This window comes from Ambystoma mexicanum, chromosome 2p (genome assembly GCF_040938575.1).
Source record: "Ambystoma mexicanum isolate Mex_15411 chromosome 2p, UKY_AmexF1_1, whole genome shotgun sequence".
Classification (NCBI taxonomy): Eukaryota; Metazoa; Chordata; class Amphibia; order Caudata; family Ambystomatidae; genus Ambystoma; species Ambystoma mexicanum.
The window spans coordinates 840,515,588-840,530,257 of record NC_090923.1 but is presented as its reverse complement, the minus strand read 5'-3'; the positions used below and the strand labels follow the sequence as shown (position 1 = coordinate 840,530,257).

The following is a 14,670-nucleotide window of genomic DNA, read 5'->3' as shown; positions in this document are numbered from 1 at the left end:
AAAAGAATGTATCACTTGCATAGTTTCATTTTTCTCTGCATCCCATTCTCTTCGCCACTGTCCTGTGGGCTTCCGATGCCGCGCAAGCCTCTCCTGGTCGATCTGCTCACGCTCAGTCTTCCAACGCATGTATTCTGCTCGCTCCCTTCCTGTCATGGATAGTGTCATGTCACCAGCACTTCTGGGGCTTGGTCTTCTACCCTGTGTAACAAAAAAAACAAAAAAAAGATTTGAGCAGTTAATTTAAAAATAAGAATTTACTTATTGAAGTGAAATCGCTTTAGGTACGATTTAAGTTAAAACAGGTATAAGCTTAGCACAAATCCAATAAACATTCTAGCAGAAAACGAAAGTCTCAAAACTAGCAAACCCAAATGGCAATTTGCTATTCAAAACAGTGCACCAAGAAAAATGTCCTAATATATAGTGTGGGCATTGACCAAATAGAAACAATTTCAGAATTACAACTGTAAAGTGAAGGTCCCCAGACTCCATTAAAATATTGTAAGCTCCCTATTTGACCCAAAGTCATAAGCAATGGTCTAAAAGAAACCCAGGGACAGGATAGGTTTCATTGTTACGAAGCAGGTAGTGTAGTCACATGTGTACTAATTGTATACAGGTTTTTCACAACATGCAGTTTTTATATTCCGCAATATTGAGGGATCTACAACTATTGGCCTTTATCAGGGCTAACACACCTGGCAAGAAAGGGAAGCCAACCCTCTCTTAAAAGTGAAGTAAGGTGGGCAGAGAAACAAGGCATAGCTCTCGTTAGGGTTACGAGGCGGACACAAAAAGGTACAGTTGGTCCACACACATCTCTAGAAAATACACTATTTTGATATACTGAAAAATATATACTTTAAGACACACAGATCCATCAGGTCAATAAGTACTTGACGTACAATGAAAAAAGATACCCATTACGTTCTAAAGAAGGGTAATGTCTTAAAGGACTCCTATATGTGAGCCCACTACTACAGGTAGATGCTCAACATAAATTACCATGGGTGGGGGACAAGGGAACCAGTCAACCTAACAAGCAGATAAAAGCCGCTATGGGCCTGCATAATTAAGTACAGTGCCCTAAAGACGCAACCTGCCCCTGTCATATGTGGAAGGCCCTAGACCTGGTAGCCAGCACCTAACACATATAGGTAGGGGATGAGAGAAAAAGGAAATCAGAGATTTTAGTCAACAGGAAAAATATTACACCAACATTCAACATTAATCTGAAAGCTCTAGGGGATAATATTTAAAATATGCAAATCCACACATGGCACTTAAACATACCCCTAAAGGACAGGACACCCACACCCAAAGTCTTTCCAAGAATCCAGAAAATAACAGTTCCAGGACAGGTTAAAATATTCTGTAGAAATAAATGGGATTGCAGTCAAAGGGCCACCTGCTTTAATAGAGGCAAGTCAGTTCTACCCCACAGGTGGGGATTCCATGGCAAACAACCCCAAGGAAAAAGAACACAAAGAAGTGACCCAGAGGTCGATTGACAAACCAGGAGCTCGAGAGAAGGATGCAGCAGAGCAGAAGGAACACCAAGAAATGTCTATGGAAAATGCAGTGGAGTCTTACTGCCAAAGCATAGCAACCCCGGAACAGAGGGAGCTCGGAGGGTTAGGGTATAACCAATAACCGTCCGCTCAAAAAAGGTATGAACTAATTTGAGCTGTTTTGACAAAAACTTTCCAGCAAGTTGAAACAACGCAGCAAATAGAGGGCTTCTTTTGTACGCTTGGTTTTCAAGAATCGGAGGCAAGAAATTTGCACCCTGAGCAAGAGATGACACAGACGACTCAGAAATGGACCTTTACAAGGCATCCACCTTCAAGCTTGAAGTGAAGATTTCAGCAAGGAAGACTCGGAAAAGATGAAGGAACCCATAAAGATTGCTCCCAACATCTTTGTGGACAAAGAAGGAAGGCAGCTCAATAGAAAACAGTTCCATAACAGGGACAATGGATGGCGGCAACATCGAACATCCTAAGCAGCAGATCTGCTGCAGTGTTGACTCTGTAGCCTTCTGGATAACAGCAGCCACCCACAGCCAAGCAGACGATCCAAGCAGGAAATGGTTGGATGCAGTGGTAAACCCCCCAGAAAATGGTTCTAACATTGAAGGCATGATCCTGAAAATACAGGGAGGTAGCAGGAGTCTTCAGGAAATTCAGTTAAGACTTCCTGAGGCAGAAAAATCCCCAAACTGGGATGTGCCCAAGCCACTGAACGCAGCCTGTATGGTCATGTAAGGACTTTAAACAGCAGGAATCTACAGAAAATGTATAAACAGATCAGCAGACGTGCATCCTTCATGCAGCAGCACAGGAAACTAAGCACAGAGAGTAGGGAACAGGCCAAGCCTAAATACAACTGCAAAAAGAGGCAGGACAAAAGTAAGCCCACCAATCACTAATAGGGCATGGGGCTGCGGGGGGCTGGCGGGGGCAGATGACAAACCACACTGCTGGTCAGTAGGACAGCCACACCGCCTGGAGCACCCTCACAGGAAACGAGACCGAGAGCAAGCAGTTTGAACTAATAAAGAGTAAAGCAGTTTGGGCAAAAGGCTTTGACTCAACTTGCGCTGCACTTCGAGTTATTTGTTTTGGTTGGTTTGAGCTGCGAGGTTACCGGAATGTGAGGTTTTGCCCACACCTCGTGTTAATGATGGATTTATGTTTGTACCTGGATACCTGGTGCTTTCATGAAGGAATTCACGCTTTACATCCATGATCGCAGTGAGTTTTTTGTGCATTTTATTAGCATGGTGGCTGTGGTCAGCCGACATGTGTTTTGACCTCTCGGTGTCTTTATCAAGGCTCAGTTTGGATATTGACTGCCTGCTGGCGTGAATCTGTCGGGTTTCAGTTTTCTGGTGGTTCCCGTAGTTGTCCCACGATTGGGTTAAGGTAAAGGTCTGGAAGCCCGCAAGAGAGAAGCATTAATAACAAGTAATTCTTAGTGTAAAACGTAGTGATGCACCTTTTATCCATCGCTATGAATTTATATCAATACTTAACAGCAAGTCTGTTAAGATGTGTTTCTGAAATCAGTTACTGGGGGGAGGATTGGAGGAGGCCACCCTATTTAAGGTAAATAGGGAAGACTGAGAGGCTACTGAAAACCCAATCGAGGTAGTGTGGAAGAAAAGTGTGAGTGGTCTTGAGCTACAATTAGTCCACATAGAACACCAATAATAATTCAGGTTAATGAGGAAGTATATAAAAATAATTATTATTCATTCAGCCTTTTTGAACACACCAAGCATAAACATTAAATAAAAAAAAAAAATCCCAGTTAAGTAATGCAATCAAAAACCATAGTATATGTACAATAGGCACACACCGTTTCATCTTTCTTATGAATTCCAGCCATAAGAAGAAGTACAGGGCCTATGGTTTGAAAGTTCTTCAAAGTAAGATGAGTATTTACTTAAAGTCAAATAAGCACCCCACTCTATCCTATTCCCAAGGTAAGTCCCAGGAAAGGATTCTCAGCCCAGGTGAGGCGACCAAAGGGCAGGATAGAGGGAGTTTCGGTACAAGGGCCCTACACCCAAAGTTTCCTGGGGGTAGGGGGGAGCAAGGGGTAGAAACTATTCTTATAGGTGACACTGCAGGACTTCTGCAATTTGCTGGGGACACAATATTCTGTATTTGGTTTGAGTGAGGGAAACCCAGGAGTCAAGGATGCCAAGGTCACTTCAGGTCTGGGACTGGTTGTGGTTCTCACCAGACAGGTCCAGGCAACTTCTTGAAGAAGAACCCCAAATGAAGAAAAGATGCAGACTTCGGCACGGCAGACCCTACAGGACACCTCACGGGATTGCAGAGAGATTGTTCAAGCAGGGGTCACCATGGTCCAGTGTTGATATGCAATCTTCAAGCAGTGAACACACAAGCAGCTCCAGTACAGCTTCCCTTGTTGCGAGAGCCTGCAAATGCAAGGACTGGCGACTTCTAGCATAAGCTGAAGATCTTGCAAGTCCCAAGGCTCTGCTCGGGACCGTAATGGCTGCAGCGAGATAGTGCAAAAGGGAGCTGTTGAGACCTCTGGATGTTCCAGGGACATTCCCGAAGACTTCCCAGGCAAGCAAGGTTTGTTCCCACCGTCCAAGGTATGCCTTCAGAAGCAAGTGGATCTGCTTAGACTTGCATGCTTTGCATAACCTAGCAAGCAGTACCTGAAGGGGGTGGGTTGTTGGAAGGTACAGCAGCAAACAGATGTTAAAACATCACCTGACCCACCTGTGAATAACCTTGAATGTGCATCTAAGCAATAACGCTGTGTGAATTGAACTCAAAGTTGTTGCTTTGCTAATGGCATCTAAAGGTACATTTGCAATAAAGGCCAGAGTAGCCCATGAGCCCAGAGTGCTCTGGGTGTGAAAGGGAGCAGTTTCTTTGCCACAGAATAACATATGGATGCATGTTAGGGAGAATTCTCAGAAACGTGCTAATTCCCTCTACATTAGAGAACCCCAGCAAGTTTGCTGGATTTTGAGGACTTGATTTTTTTAACCTGGAGAGAGTGAGACCCTTTTTCCCACAGTCATGTATTTTAATGCGATTTTGAACTCTGCATTTCTTTTGGTTGTGAAGTCTGACCAACTCCATAAGCATCATCTTTTAAATTGTGTCACACAGCACCCTCAGTGCAGTGACACATGGAAGTCTTTCAGATTTACCAAAGGTTTAAATACCTTCTCTGGGATAAACTACTGTTTGCCAGAGCAGTAAAGAGAAATTAACTTTACTTACATTTGTAACTTTCTAGACCCAGCACACACTATCTTACAATAGGGTGCTAGAGGGTTACTTAGTATCCCCTTTGTCTAGCTTCTCATGTAAAATGTTTATGTTACCCTTTCCTCACTGAATGGCCGATCACACTTTACTTTTTACTACCATTATGGGATTTTACTGCGGGATGCGTTCGCATCCACTGTAAAGCACACATGGGTGCCATTTTTGTCAATGGCCCCAGTCTTCTTTTTTCGCCATTTCTTTGTGGAAAGGTCCTTCTTGAGATTTACTCTGTGCGCCAAACCAGGTTTGGTCCCTTTGTTCATTTTGCCTTTGGCGGGATTCACGAGTGAAGCCAGCCTCTGGCTCCAGGGTGCCTGGCCGGGGCAAGAAGCAAGGCAGGTGCCCAAAACTCCCTGTGCCTAGGCTCCTAGCAGACAGGAATGCACTCGGCCGGCTGGCCGTCGGGCAAGGACAGTCACCCTGCTTGGTGACTGACAGCTCGGCTAGAATGAATGGGAGCGAGCTGCATAAAATGCGAGGCTTTCCAAAGAATCCAAAGAAGAACTTGAAGAGGACGCCTGCTGCAACTCCTGGACCATTGGTTTGCCCGGTGAAGCCCTGCTGCTGTGCTGAAACTCCAAATTCGTATCGACAGAGAAGCCTCTGCAAGGACGACTTTTCCCTTTGAGTTGCTGGGACCAATCAACTCCAAAGTAAGCCACCTGGACATCCTCTCGAAGCTGGTCGAGTTTCCACTGCAGTCACTCCTGGAACTAGATCACCAGGGAGTGAAACACCAGATCGTGTGCGTTGCTTTTAAGCTGGCCAAGAGCTCCAGGAAGATACTCTGGAATCCCAGGAAGCAGAACTGGCCGAGCCGGAGGCCCCTCAACAAAGTGCGGAACACCAGATGCAAGGAAAGCCCATCTCGCCAGCCAGGAACAGCTGTGTTGCTATTTGCGGTAGATGCAAGGAGCTGAAACACCGAAGTGCCACTTGTTTGAAGATTGCCAGTTGCAAGCGGTGAATGTCCCATTGCAGTGCAGGAGTCCCCAGATGTCCTCCCTCTTGTCCCCACGACTGAGGCCCAAAACAATGAGATCTGCAGAGCTGCACAGGAAAAGAAGTCATTTGCTGCACTTTTTCTTCAACCTAAAGGTACTGTAAAGTCTAAGAAAACTTACCTCTTGTTGTGTAGCCACTTCTCCTCGTTGGAGACTTGCTTGGTTGCATGCGTAGAGTTGCTCGCAGCTTCTTTACTTCACAAGCCTAATCAGCTTGTGGCCATACTTTGATTTCTTCTATTCTACAAAGACTTTTTAGACATTGGAAAAGACTTTCTACCAACCTGCTAGAAGTGCTTCAGTTACCTTGACTTTTGCTAACCTAACATTGGCTGGCCTGACTCCCTGAAGGACTTCTCGTCTGCTTATGTGTTGTGCCTTCCTTCCCGGAAAGGGTTAACTGGCTTTGCATTGGGGGTTGTTTTGAAAGTACTTACCTACTTAAGAACAACTGTGTGAATACTTGCTTTATTCTGAACTCTCTTCTCTTTAACACTACTACCAAGAATATTCTAAACGCAATAGTGATGTATTAATGCCAACAGCACCCTAGCTATTGAATTCACCGAAGGGTGGAGTTAGTGCCTGTGTGTCATCCCAAATGGGTATTTCCGGATTTAGAAAACGAGTGTGTATTTTTGGAGTGTATCTGTGTGTTGCTTTATATTGCTCCTTTCTGAAGAAGGCTTATTCTAATTGACTGATAAATAAACAATTGTGTAATCAAGAAACCTTGTTTGTAAGTTTATTTGAACTGTGAATCTCTGTGTAACTCCCCACCAGCTCACATTGACCCCCTCTTGAGATAAGCCTAGCTGTTCAACACGGTACAAACCTGTGTAGTACAGACTTATACCAAAGGTTGGGTTCCTATTGCCAGTAGTGCACCCAAAGGGTACTGCGTACAATTTTGCCTAACAATGCATTTGATAATCCATTTAGAAATGGCTGTTTTAGAAACAGGATCCCCTTCTCTACCTGTGGTAATGGAAACAAAGAACTGATCCGTTTTCCTTAGTGACTTTGTCGTGTTTAGGTAGTACATTACAGCTCTCCTAACATCTAATGTACGGAGGCTTCTCTTGCTAAATTAGTTGGGTTCTGGAAGAAGGCTGGAAGTTCTACGGATTGGTTAAAATGGAACTTCGATATCAATTTCAGAGAATAACGTGGGTGCGTTCTAAGAACCCCTTTGTCTTTATGAATAATAACAAAAGGATCTTGAATTTAGAGGGCTTGCAAGTAAGATGTTTAAGACTGGTTTTATGCACTGGCTCAAAAGGAGGAACCGTGAGTTTAGAAAGTAAACCATTTAAGCCACATCCAGGAGCTGGACTTGAAATTGGGCACTGTAGTCTACTAAGCCCTTCCATAAATGCCTTAACTACTGATATCTGTTAGGTAGAATTTCCATCTTGTGCGATATTCTCCTCACTTGGTGAGTCCCCCGGCACTTGTTGCTGGGCATCTGATTTTTTTCTGACTCTGAGTGAGTGGGAACCTTTTTCTTCACTTGCTCATTCTTGTTTTGTACTCTGGGCACCACTTTTGGGGTTTCTTTTGATTGAGTCAACTTTCCTCCATCTTTTTCTATGACATCTGTAATTTCCTTTTGCAACACAAAGCACCCTTATGTGTAGTGTTGCTGGAAGGTCCTTAAGCTCTTTGGTTTTATTTCAATTCCTTGCAAGAACTATTACTTATTTTCTTACCTACACTTCTTGTGAGATCAGCACACCCCACCTTATGTGGAGTGCTGAGGGGATACCTTATATCCCTTTTCTCACTTCTGTTTTCTAGTTAAAGTAACAAATCTAAGTGGCTAGTGGCAGTGGATACTTTTTCTACCAATTCTGTGAAACTTTTACAATGCATGCTGCATTCGCAGCTCCGGTAAGGGACCAATGGGACACCATTGATCCAAAATGGTTCCCGTCTTCTTTTTTCACCAACCCACGATGTTTTGTTCTTTCTTGATCCTTCTGCCGTGCAAGGTGCAGGAGTCCCTCGTCTTCGCCGAGATCCCTTTGTGAAACCCGCCAAAAGGCGCCAGTGTGTCTGGGAGGACTGAAACTCCACAGGTCTTTGCCCTCCAGTGTGCCTGCTTCGATCCAGTTCTAACTGGGAGGCTGGCTGTCCTGAAAAGCACTGCTCGACCCCAAGTTTGAATAAAAGCATTAATGTTGAATGGCTGGGTTCCTGCATAAAATATGAGGGTCTTAATGCTGAAGCGAGAGTCAACCACTGTAAGATCCATTCTGAAGAGAAGGACGTCTGCAGGGACCGCCATAGCTACCAGAGTGGCCGCTGCTGCTCCAGCCCTCTTTTCGAAGCAACAAGGAAGCTCAGAACCAGACTACTTCCTCCCTTAGACTGGTGGGACCAACCAGTGTGAAGACTACCTGCATTTTGAGCCAACCCACGACGAGCTGGAATTCTCACGGGCTGCAAAACGCCAATAGATCTGTGGCTATTGTAGAGTCATCCCACATCATCCCACCATTCACCACCGAAGGAGAAGGAGCTCCCCAGCGATGCGGCAGGCTGCAGGAGCAGCCTCCCCCCCTGCAATGTGCCCAGGATGCAGAGGAAGGCCACCAGCATATTACCAGCTGCTGTGAGCCCCTCGTGCATAATTATCTAAATTCTGGAATCCGCTGTGGGAAGCCTTCTCTTTTCATTCAGCGTGCCATCCAGATTAGATTCTCGTGCAGGTGCCCATATTCCAGGGAAATCTGCACCCCCACCATTGGAACATACAAGGGGTTCCAATCTCTAAGATGGCCGCCGCCAACAAGGCAGCCTGTCCTTTCTTCTGCCTGCTTCCCCACAGTTCATAGGCGTAAGCTGATTGGCCAGGTACCTTGTCTAATACCTGCCACGATTCACCGGCAGGTGAGAGCCGGCCCTCGAGGTAAGGCTCTCGTGAGAAGGCTCTGACTGAGCTGACCGAGGGCTACCAGCGTCAGGCGATGTCCCCATCTTCAAATTGCTGCAACCACGTTTCCAGTGACCTTCCTGTCCGCCAACCAGCGGTGTCCGTCTACGTGCATTGCAAGGTAATCCTGCAAGCGCCATTAACCTATACTATTAACTTTGTATTACGGCGTTCTTTCTATGCGTCCACAGTGCACGGCTTTCATCCGTAGCACCTAATGCTTTAAGGCCTCACTGCTTGCGTCCAGCCGAGCAGAACACACGCCATGCGTGTTGTGCCTCATAACTTGAACTTGAATCTGTTCGTCCACAATTTCTACCAGCCTTAGCACATAGGTATTGCCTAATTCTGCACCTACTAGCTTGTGCCTTTAGATTGCCTCATAGATTGCCTCATACATGACACTCTAGCTTTGCTGCGTTAGGCTCAATCCTATACTCAGTGGCCGCACTTTGGCTTATTGGCTTAAGTGCTCTCCGAACCCAGGTGTTTCCTAACCCTGCCCATGTACTATAGATGCTGCCACACTGCACCCTGTGCTGCACCTCAGGATCACTAACAGACTACACTTGCCTGGTGTTGTGCCTTATGGTCGCTAATAGACCACATTTGATTTGTGCTGTGCCTATGGTCGCCAATAGACCACATTTGATTTGTGTTGTGCCTATGGTCGCCGATAGACCACTTTTGATTTGTGTTGTGCCTATGGTCACCAATAGACCGCATTTGACTTGTGTTGCGCCTTATGGTCGTTAATAGACCACATTTGACTTGTGTTGTGCCTTATGGTCGCTAATAGACCACCTTTGATTTGTGTTGTACCTTATGGTCGCTAATAGACCACTTTTGATTTGTGTTGTGCCTATGGTCGCCAATAGACCACATTTGACTTGTGCTGTGCTTTATGGTCGCTAATAGACCACTTTTGATTTGTGTTGTACCTTATGGTCGACAATAGACCACATTTGACTTGTGTTGTGCCTTATGGTCGCCAATAGACCACATTTGACTTGTGTTGTGCCTTATGGTCGTTAATAGACCACATTTGACTTGTGCCTTATGGTCGCTAATAGACCACTTTTGATTTGCGCTATGTCCTAGCCTCAAACGCTATGCATTATGTCACCGTTTGATTGCCATATCTAGGTGCCCTTAGCCTCTGTATTTTAGCCCACCATGCTATGTATTATAGTCACAGTTTGATTGCCACATCTAGGTGCCCTCCGTCTCTATATCTTAGCCCTGTTGGAACAGGCGTATTTAGGTGCCTCCCATGCTATGTAACCTAGACACTGCCCATTCATGCCTCATATACTTGTGCCCCTACTAGTGAATGGTGCCTAGACCTTACAGATCTAGCCACACAGCCTTAGACACAGTTACCGACATTTAGTACCTGGACGACCAGTTATCCAGTCCACACACACCAAGTGGCATTACTAGCTAATAGAAATAGCTCCGCACTATGTCTAGCTCACTCAACATTTACCTTCTAATGATTATGGCCATACTGCACGCCTCCCCTAAGAACAGCCACACTGAAGTTCCCCCTTGCAAGCCAGCTTTCGCGCCTCCTCTCCTACTCACCATACCCAAGACACCCAACAACCCTGGCCACATCAGCCCCGCCTACCAGGCCAAGCCAGGCCAACTAGTCTACACCTCTCAGCCTACCCCAACTCACGAGAGAAACATTAAATTACGCGCCAGACTTAATAAACTCTATGAACCTCTTAGAAGATCCCTCCCCACAAAAGACCAACACATTAGAATATGCACTGCACCCCCTCAACCCCCCCGTCCCCCATCAGTGAATATAAACATGCTTAAGACAAATACCAACTCATCCAACTCGGCCATAACCAAAATGGACCCTAAAGGACACTCCCTCAAGGGAGCACTCCTTAATGTAAGATCCCTAGTGGCACACGCCATTGACCTAGCTGACTTAATCACAGAAGCCAATATAGACTTTATTGCTATAACTGAGACCTGGCTACACAATGCGGCAGGCCCATCGCTCATGTTGGCCATTCCTGACGGTTACACCATATCTAGGCAGGACCGAGAAGGCTCCCGCGGAGGTGGAATCACCATTATATCCAAAATAAACTTATCACTACGCCTAGTCCCTACCACAACTATGCAATCCTGTGAAACTCCCGCTGTCAAAATTCCCATAAACTCCTCCCAAACTCCCTCAATTCACCTAATTTACAGACCACCGGGTCCACTTTGAACCTTCGAGGAGGACCTGCACAGCCTTCTGTCCAACAATACCAAAACTACTTCCCAATTGCTGATATTAGGGGACTTTAACCTTGGCTTCAATGACCAAGCAGATGCCCATGCTTCTACTATTGCCAATACCCTTCACACCTTGGGACTTACCCAAAAAGTTAGCACCCCCACACATGCAAAGGGTAGAATACTTGACTGGATCGCTGATTCCAACTGTTCAGCCACAGTATCCTCTATTACGCCCCTCTCCTGGACAGACCACTCCTTGGTGTCCTTTAATTTACTAACCACCAAACCACCCAGCCCTGCCCCACAGGCAGCTCCACCATGCCCTACAAGAAACAAAAAGAATATTACAGCGGATAATATTATTCCCCTGATCCTTCCTACCTTAAATGCACTGCCAGACAACCTCGACCCTAGTGCATTGGTCAACGAATTCAACAACATCATGCGCACCACTATGGACAAAGTCGACCCTCTCAAAATGCGAACAAGCAAACCCAAGGCACACTTAAACAAGTGGTTCACGCCAGAACTTAAGGCCTTGCGACTAAACAAAAGAAAATGCGAATCCAACTGGAAATTATGTCCAACCAAAGAGAATAAAGCTAATTTAACTAATATCTCTAGGCATTATAAAAATGAAATCTGTCTAGCGAAACGTAATTCCTACAATGTTCGCATGGCCAATGCCAACTCAAGTATGAAGGAACTCTTCTCCATCTTGAAAGAACTTGAGTCCCCCATTGCAACACCCGATACCTGCATCTAAGACCAGACCTGGTGCACAGATATCCAAACAGTCCTAGCAAATAAAATCACCACACTGCAAAACAAAATCCAACTAAAAAAAAATTCCCTAAACCTCACAAACAAGCCGCCACTTAACACCATTAAAGACCCAACCAACAAATTCTCCTTCACAAAAACTACCATCCTAGAGGTAGAGAAAATCATCCTTTCCCTCAAACCGTCGAACTGCAAAGGTGACATCTGCCCAGCACAACTAATAAAAGACGCTGCCAGAGACCTTTAATTTCAAAATTGATCAACTCCTCCTTCGCCACAGGTAATATCCCGGCGAACTTAAAACAATCATGGGTGCTCCCACTTCTCAAGAAGCAGACTCTTGACCTCCTCATCCCCACTAATTATCGGCCCATCACTACCGTACCTTTCCTACGGAAGATACTTGACAAGGTTGCCTATACACAAATTCAAAGACACCTTGAATTAAACAATCTACTGGGAGCCAGACAATCTGGTTTCCGTCCACTCCACGGTACTGAAACTGCACCTATTGATCTAAAGACCCAAATAGACGAACTGAGAGATCAAGGTAAGACGGCACTCCTCCTCTTACTTGATCTCTCAGCTGCTTTCGATCTGGTGGATCACAGGGTCCTCTGCAAACACTTAGACACTGCTGCACACTTCTCCACGCATGCCACCAAATGGATTGAATCCTTTCTGAGTGAGAGAACAATGAGAGTCTTCTCCCCCTCGGCAGCAGCCGACCCCCTTCCAATCACGTGCGGCGTCCCTCAAGGCTCCTGTGTTTCACCAACCCTGTACAACATATTCACTAAACCCCTCTTCAATGATCTGGACCTTCTAGGTATCACCTACACTAACTATGCAGATGATACACAGATGCTCCTCCCGCTTTCTGGGGATCACAGCAAGGACAGGGAGTTGGTGAATAGGGTGTACCTCATTATTCAGGCATGGATGGCATCACATGGCCTCTGCCTGAATGATAAGACTGAGCTGATCATACTGGGCACGCAGGCTCAATATCAACAAACTAGGCAAGGACTATTCCACGTTTAACATAGATGGCAATAGCATCAAGGTTTCGAGTGAAGTAAAAACACTAGGCTTCTATCTCGACTCCACCATGTCTTTTGCCAAACAAGTTAACTCCTTAGCTTCCACGACAGCCTATACCTGTGAATTAATAAGAGCAGGTAAACCTTTCTTATCTAACAACAGTTGCATGATCCTAGCGAGAGCCTTAATACTATCACGACTCGATTATTGCAATGCCCTTTACAGCGGCGCCAACAAAACTATCACCAAAAGGCTACAAATCCTACAAAATAACACCCTTAGAGCAGCCTTAGGCATAAACAAAAGGGAACATATCTCCTCCACTAGACAACAATACAAATGGCTCTCCACCGACAATAAAATTCACCTAAAAATGTTCTCCTTGACGCACAAAGCCCTCAACAACGCTGCCCCCATTTACCTGATGGACAAAATAAGAAGAATCTCTAGCAGACCTACAAGAACTCCCAACTCCAACTGTTTGGAAATTCCAAGATTTAAACTTGACAAAATTGGCGGCACAAGCTTCCCTGTGCTAGCCGCTAAATGGTGGAATTCCCTGCCACACAACCTTAGATCAGACCAACCTTTCCCTCACTTTAGAACAAATCTTATCAAACACCTCAATGACAACAACATGTAAGGTTTGAAAGACTTTAATTTGTGTTATGTTACTTATCTGAATGTACATATGTACCATCAAAGACTTATCACTATTGTACATTTTTAATTATGTAACATTGTAATTTGCTGTAACACTGTAATTTCTATGCAACATTATAAGCTTCGCATATTCTGTTCACTGCGCCCGGTTACCCTTGGGTCTGGCGCGCAATACATATAAATAAACAAACAAACAGTGCATCTCCTTCCGAAGATCGAATACTCCCGAAACTTTGGTGGACTCCTTACAGACATCGAGAGGCAAGATTCCACTCCGTGAAGTTCCCTCACCAGATGACTGGACTGAAAAAGCAAGCCAAATCGGCCGAGCGATAACAGTTCTTCAATGGTGCTTTGAAAAGTGTGCCAAAACCAAAGAAACATGAAGAATCCTTTGCTGGGAGTCTCTTCACTCGAATGCTGCTGTGAGATCCATCCAGTGTCCCTTCTTTAGTCTGCCTGACCAAGAATCAAAGGACCACGTTTGCTGCTGCTGCATCCTCTTCATGTTTATAGTACTGTAAGACTCTTGGTAGATCTTACCTAGAGTTGCTTTGCAGCTCCTGTGTTGGAGTGCCGATTCATGTGTTTGGGAGTTTGCCCATACATGTTAGTCCAGGCCCAACGGCTGTATGCCTACAGGGAGCCTTCTCTGAAGCCCCTGAAACATTTAACCCCCCACCCACCATTCCCCTGAACAAAGAAAGGGTACTTACTTGGTACAAGTCTTCTTCTGGAATATTTGACTCTCCAGCTTGTGCCTTACCCTGTCTGCACCCCAATCTGACTCTGAGACGCTCATGACTAGATAAGGATGGACTACTAGAGACTAAGGGCTCTGAATTTAATGCAAGTCTTACTAGCTTTACCTTGGTTTTGATTATTTCATGAAACAGTGATTCCAAGTATTAATTGTCTTTTACTTATGTTGAACTGCTTCCAACCATTCTACAAGCGTGTACACAGTTATTTTACCTACCAGTATATCCATTGTTGGTTGATTCATACTTTTGGTAGTCTGAAGAAACATTTTCCCTTACCCAAATTTTAATTTAAGGTTTACCATTGAATTAAGCTGCAACTGCAAAGTCATACTGTATATATGTAGAACGTTTCTCTTAGGTGAAATTAACATTGCCTAGTATGTATAATAAATAAT

The 14,670-nt window shown here is 45.0% G+C and overlaps 1 protein-coding gene across 12 annotated transcripts in view; it reads right to left on the bottom strand.

Moving 5' to 3' along the window:
- Positions 1 to 14,670, bottom strand: part of CCDC9 (coiled-coil domain containing 9) — a 1,357,226-nt gene that overhangs the window by 994,281 nt on the left and 348,275 nt on the right. For all 12 annotated transcript variants that reach the window (XR_011302042.1, XR_011302041.1, XR_011302040.1 and 9 more), the window contains exon 8: positions 20 to 201. Coding sequence is in view for 9 of the 12 variants with exons in the window: in XM_069644545.1 (XP_069500646.1) it covers positions 20 to 201 (182 nt within the window). In the remaining 3 variants the exon portion in view is untranslated. The remainder of the gene's footprint in view (positions 1 to 19; positions 202 to 14,670) is intronic.